Source organism: Cololabis saira, chromosome 19 (genome assembly GCF_033807715.1).
Source record: "Cololabis saira isolate AMF1-May2022 chromosome 19, fColSai1.1, whole genome shotgun sequence".
NCBI classification, from domain to species: domain Eukaryota; kingdom Metazoa; phylum Chordata; class Actinopteri; order Beloniformes; family Belonidae; genus Cololabis; species Cololabis saira.
Window position 1 is genome coordinate 6,025,209 of NC_084605.1, and position 6,041 is coordinate 6,031,249.

At 40.4% G+C, this 6,041-nt stretch overlaps 1 protein-coding gene across 1 annotated transcript in view; it reads left to right on the top strand.

Annotated features, from left to right (window-relative positions):
* Positions 1-3,651: 3,651 nt before the first annotated feature.
* The window catches only part of prkg1b (protein kinase cGMP-dependent 1b), a 54,497-nt gene continuing 52,107 nt past the window's right edge, over positions 3,652-6,041 (top strand). Inside the window, exon 1 of the mRNA XM_061707699.1 lies at positions 3,652-3,974. Coding sequence (XP_061563683.1) covers positions 3,652-3,974 — 323 coding nt within the window. The remainder of the gene's footprint in view (positions 3,975-6,041) is intronic.

The window sequence follows — 6,041 nt, forward strand, 5'->3', positions numbered from 1 at the left end:
ACAAATAATATAATATATTACAAATAATAGCAGTGACCAAAACACCTGCAGAAATACTGCAGGAATGACATAGCAGCAGTTAAATGCAGCCTTCTGTAAGCTTTAAATATCCACTGGGCTTACATCAAATACATCAAACACAACAATAAAAAACACTTTTCTGAACTTATCAATATGACTCTGTCCTTCACAGGATAAGTAAAATGGATCACTGCAAAAACTCACAATCTTAACAAGAATATTTGTCTTATTTCTAGTTAAAATGTCTCATTTTAGTAAGAAAAATCTCATTACACTTAAAACAAGACTCATCACTGGAAAAAACAACAATTTTCACCTGTTTCAAGTAGATTTTCACTTGAAATAAGTAGAAAAATCTGCCAGTGGAACAAGATTTTTTTGCTTGTAATAAGAAGATAAATCTTGTCCCACTGGCAGATTTTTCTACTTATTTCAAGTGAAAATCTACTTGAAACAGGTGAAAATTGTCAAATAAGTTATTTTTCTGGTGTTATTTTTCTGGTGATGACTCTAAATGTTGAAATAGCAGTAAAACCACATTCATTGATGAAATGACATAAGGGATGGAAAGGAAGGATGGCAGTTTTACAGGGGGGATGATTTGGACCGTTTTTATTTCAGGTGGGGATGCCGTCCCCCCTCATCCCCCCTCAACAACTCCAGTACTGGGTGTAATCAAGGTAATGAAAGAAATATGTGGAAAAAAAAATCTGAATGATCTCAAACTCAGTAACTTCATATCTTTCTGTTTTTGAGCCGCTTTCATTCATTTGCCGTAAAGGCTGAAATAAGAGCGCACATGAAATTCAGGAGCGGCTGATTTGACCGTAAATACGAATAACGGCTGGTTTGACCGAGGTGTTCCAAGTTTATTCCGGTTCCCGTCCACAGCTGGCGAACACGGATGGGAGAACTCTGCTGGGTTAAGGAGGAGGATGGAGGAGGATGGAGAGGAGGAGGAGGAGGATGGAGAGGAGGAGGAAGAGATGATCCACATTAATCCAATAACTGTAATTAGAGCAGACAGAGCCGGAGTCGAGTCCTCCGGACCGCCGGATCTTCACTCCTCTCCCCGGCTCTCCTCACTCCTCTCCCCGGGTCTCCTCACTCCTCTCCCCGGCTCTCCTCACTCCTCTCCCCGGGTCTCCTCACTCCTCTCCCCGGGTCTCCTCACTCCTCTCCCCGGGTCTCCTCACTCCTCTCCCCGGGTTTCCTCACTCCTCTCCCCGGGAATCCTCACTCCTCTCCCCGCAGCTCCGCAGCTTCTCTGCCGGTTTCAGACGGAACATTTCCACCAAAGTGGACTCGGACCTCCGTGTTTCTCTGCAGTTATTCTTATTTTTCCCCGTTTTTGTTCCGTTTTCTGTCTGATCCAGTTGGACTTCTGTCTCCAGGACTTCTGTCTGATCTGTTTTCATCCAAACGGACTAAATTCCTTTCATCAGTGATTATTCTGAGCTGCTGATGGACAGATTTCTATGAAGAAAAGAATTTGAGGTCAGATGAAAGTCTGCTCCGATTCACCTGTTCACCACTTTACCTGTTCACCCATTTACCTGTTCACCACTTTACCTGTTCACCACTTTACCTGTTAGCTCTTTGGCTGAGTTTAGTTTGAAGTAAAACTGCAGTCAGGGGAGTTCAGATCCAGTCATCCCTTCAATTTAAAGAAAACAAACAATCTCGTTTTGACTTTAGAAACTTGAAAAAAAAAAGAGAAAATTATTATTTAGTTATATTATTAGTTATTTTCTTGGGAGGTGAACAAGATGACCTTGAAATAATAATAACAATAATAATAACTGTAATAACTGTTGATATAATAATAATGATAGCTCTGAAAACAGAAAGTGAAAAGATGCTAAAGAAACCCACAAAACCAATTTAATTTGTCATTTCATCTCATGCATGTGTATTGAGTCTATACATCAAATCCTACATACTATACATGCATGTGTTCATACCAACACACACACACACACACACACAGGCACACACACACCTACACGCATACATGTGTACATTCTTCTCTGTTTGCTTATTCTGCATTTATAAATGTGTCCATTACCTTTGCTTTGAATAATAGCTTATATGCGTTTATTGAGTTTGCTAATTTAAGGTCTAGTGAGTACCACAGTTTCACTCCTAAAACGGATATACCGTATTTTCTGGACTATAAGCCGCACCTGCATACAAGCCGCATCCGCTCTATTTAAAAAAAAAAAGAAGATCTTTCAGCCACAGATATTTATGTTGATAGATTAGATATTTACTACATGTACAGAAGGATTTTGAACTGTAAATGATGTACATGTTTTTACCTAAATAGATCCTTTCCTAACAGTGGCTTTTAACACGGCAGCAACTTTGCTGATTAAAACGGGACAGAACCAAGAGAAAATAACCGGTATTTATTTATCTATTTATCTGTTTGAAATCTGCTTCTACCTACTTCTATCTGCTAAAGAAGAAGTAGTGTGTTCTTCTTTGCATTTATTTTGTCTTGTTTTGATTCTAATTCCGGTTAGAGCGCCCCGAGCGGTGGAAGAAAAATCCACAGATTAGCTGCACCTTTGTATAAGCTGCATGGTTGAAAACCTATGAAAAAAGTAGCGGCTTATAGTCTAGACCAGGGGTCGGCAACCCGCGGGTCTAGAGCCGCATGCGGCTCTTTAGCGCCGCCCTGGTGGCTCCTGGAGCTTTTTCAAAAATGTTTGACCTTTTTTTTCCTTTTTTTCCTTCTTTTTTTCTCTCTTTTTTCTCTTTTTTCTTCTTTTTTTCTTTTTTTTTCTTTTTTGTTCTTTTTTGTTCTTTTTTTCCTTTTTTTCTTCCCTTTTCCTTTCCTTTTTAATCTCAACATTTCGACTTTTTTCAACAAAATTTTGACTATTTCCTCAACATTTTGACTTTTTTCTCGACAATTCGACTTTTTTCTCGTCATTTTGAATTTTTTCTCAAGATTGTACTTCAACATTAATCTTGACATTTCGACTTTTTTCTCGACATTTCGACTTTTTTCTCGACATTTCGACTTTTTTCTCAACATTTCGACTTTTTTCTCGAAATTTTGACTTTTTTCTCGACATTTCGACTTTTTTCTCAACATTTCGACTTTTTTCTTGAAATTTTGACTTTTTTCTAAACATTTCGACTTTTTTCTCGAAATTTTGACTTTTTTCTCGTAATTTCAAATTTTTTCTCAAGATTTTTCCGTCAACATTAATCTTGACATTTCGACTTTTTTCTCGACATTTCGACTTTTTTCTCGACATTTCGACTTTTTTTCCTCAACATTTCAACTTTTGTCTTGACATTTCGCCTTTCGCCATTTGCCTTCATTCTAATTCTGATACAAGACTTTTCATTTTTTTGCGGCTCCAGACATATTTGTTTTTTGTGTTTTTGGTCCAATATGGCTCTTTCTACATTTTGGGTTGCCGACCCCTGGTCTAGAAAATACGGTACATCTACCCTCTGTATTTGTTCTTACTGTTGTTGTCTCAAACATTGCAGAGGAACCTGTAGACCCCAGAGACCGGGGTTCAGGTCTCTGAGGACAGTCAGGGACCTGGGACCCCAGAGACCGGGGCCTGGAACCAGGGACCTGGTCCGGGACCTGGTCCGGGACCGATGGGGACCCTGCGGGACCTGCAGTACGCCCTGCAGGCCAAGGTGGAGGAGCTGCGTCAGCGCGACGCCCTGATCGACGAGCTGGAGCTGGAGCTGGACCAGAAGGACGAGCTGATCCAGCGGCTGCAGAACGAGCTGGACAAGTACCGGTCGGTGGTCCGGCCCGCCACGGCCCAGCAGCGGGTCCGGGCCCGGCAGCAGGGCCCGGGCCCGCAGCCGGACCAGCACCGCAGCAAGAGGCAGGCCATCTCGGCCGAGCCCACCGCCGCCGACATCAGCGACCTCTGCCACGTCACGCTGCCCTCCTACCCCAAGAGCTCCGGGTACGTAGCTGTCGCCCCGTCGCCCGGTTCTGGTCCCCTTCAACCTCAAACTGTTTTCAATTTAATTCAATTTTATTTATATAACGTCTATTACAGCACACGTTGTCTCTAGAATCTTTCCAGGGACCAGAACATGAACCCCCGAGCAAATATTACATAAACAACAGCAGGTAGAAAGAAGAAACCTGCAACAGGACCTGGATCATAAGGGGGGAACATTCTGCTGAAGACCAGCCTGGTAAAGCAGGAAAAGAGAGAACAAATAGAGAGAATGAAGAACAGAGAAAGGAGAGACAAATATAATGTCAAATGTCCAAAAGAGCAGATATATTAGATATATTATTTACTAAACACTAACTAAAGGCTTTATTAAACACTAACTAGAGGTTTACTAAACTAACTAGAGGTTTACTAAACACTAACTAGAGGTTTACTAAACACTAACTAGAGGTTAACTAAACACTAACTAGAGGTTTACTAAACTAACTAGAGGTTTACTAAACACTAACTAGAGGTTTACTAAACACTAACTAGAGGTTTACTGAACACTAACTAGAGGTTTACTAAACTAACTAGAGGTTTACTAAACACTAACTAGAGGTTTACTAAACTAACTAGAGGTTTACTAAACACTAACTAGAGGTTTACTAAACACTAACTAGAGGTTTACTGAACACTAACTAGAGGTTTACTAAACTAACTAGAGGTTTACTAAACACTAACTAGAGGTTTACTAAACTAACTAGAGGTTTACTAAACACTAACTAGAGGTTTACTAAACACTAACTAGAGGTTTACTAAACACTAACTAGAGGTTTACTAAACACTAACTAGAGGTTTACTAAACACTAACTAGAGGTTTACTAAACACTAACTAGAGGTTTACTAACACTAACTAGAGGTTTACTAAACACTAACTAGAGGTTTACTAACACTAACTAGAGGTTTACTAAACACTAACTAGAGGTTTACTAACACTAACTAGAGGTTTACTAAACACTAACTAGAGGTTTACTAACACTAACTACAGGTTTACTAAACACTATCTAGAGGTTTATTAAAAACTAACTAGATGTTTATTAAACACTAACTAGACACTTTACTAAACACTAACTAGAGGTTTTACTAAACAAAAAGGTTTTAAGTTGGATTCTGAATTTTACGGGTAACCAATGGAGCGACGCTAACACTGGAGAGACGTGGTCTCTCCTGCTGATTCCTGTCAGCACTCGTGCTGTTGCATTCTGGATCAGCTGGAGGATATTTAGAGAATTACTCGGACATCCTGCTAACAACACATTACAGTAATCCAGCCTAGAAGATAAAAACCCATTAACTAGTTTTTCTGCATCCCTCTGGGAGAAGATTTTCCTAATCTTTGCAATATTACGGAGATGGAAAAATGCTATTTTACAAACCTGATTAACATATGGTTTAAACAACAAATCCTGATCGAAACAACACCAAGGTTTCTCACAGTTGCACTGGAAGCCATCGCAACACCATCTAATCCCTTCCTAAGATGCTCTGGACCAAGAATGATAACCTCTGTTTTATCTGAATTTAGAAGCAAGAAATTTCCGGACATCCAGTCCTTGATGTCCCTCAGACATGCCTGAAGTTTAACTAACGGTTCTGTTTCATCCGGCTTCATAGACAAGTAGAGCTGCGTATCATCAGCATAACAATGAAAGTGTATGCCGTGATTCTGGATTATACTTCCCAATGGCTGCATGTATAAACTGAACAAGATTGGCCCTAGCACTGAACCCTGCGGGACACCATAACAGACCCTAGCACTGAACCCTGCGGGACACCATAACAGACCCTAGCACTGAACCCTGCGGGACACCATAACAGACCCTCGACTGTTCTGAAGAAACCTCATGTACATAAACAAACTGGAATAGAAAAAGAAAAGAAGGAAGGAAGGAAAGAAGGGAGGAAAGAAGGAAGGAAGGAAAGAAGGGAGGAAAGAAGGAAGGAAGGAAAAAAAGAAGGAAGGAAGGAAAAGGAGAAAACAAGGAAAGATTGTACGAGGGGAGAAAAGAAAGAAAGAAGGAAGGA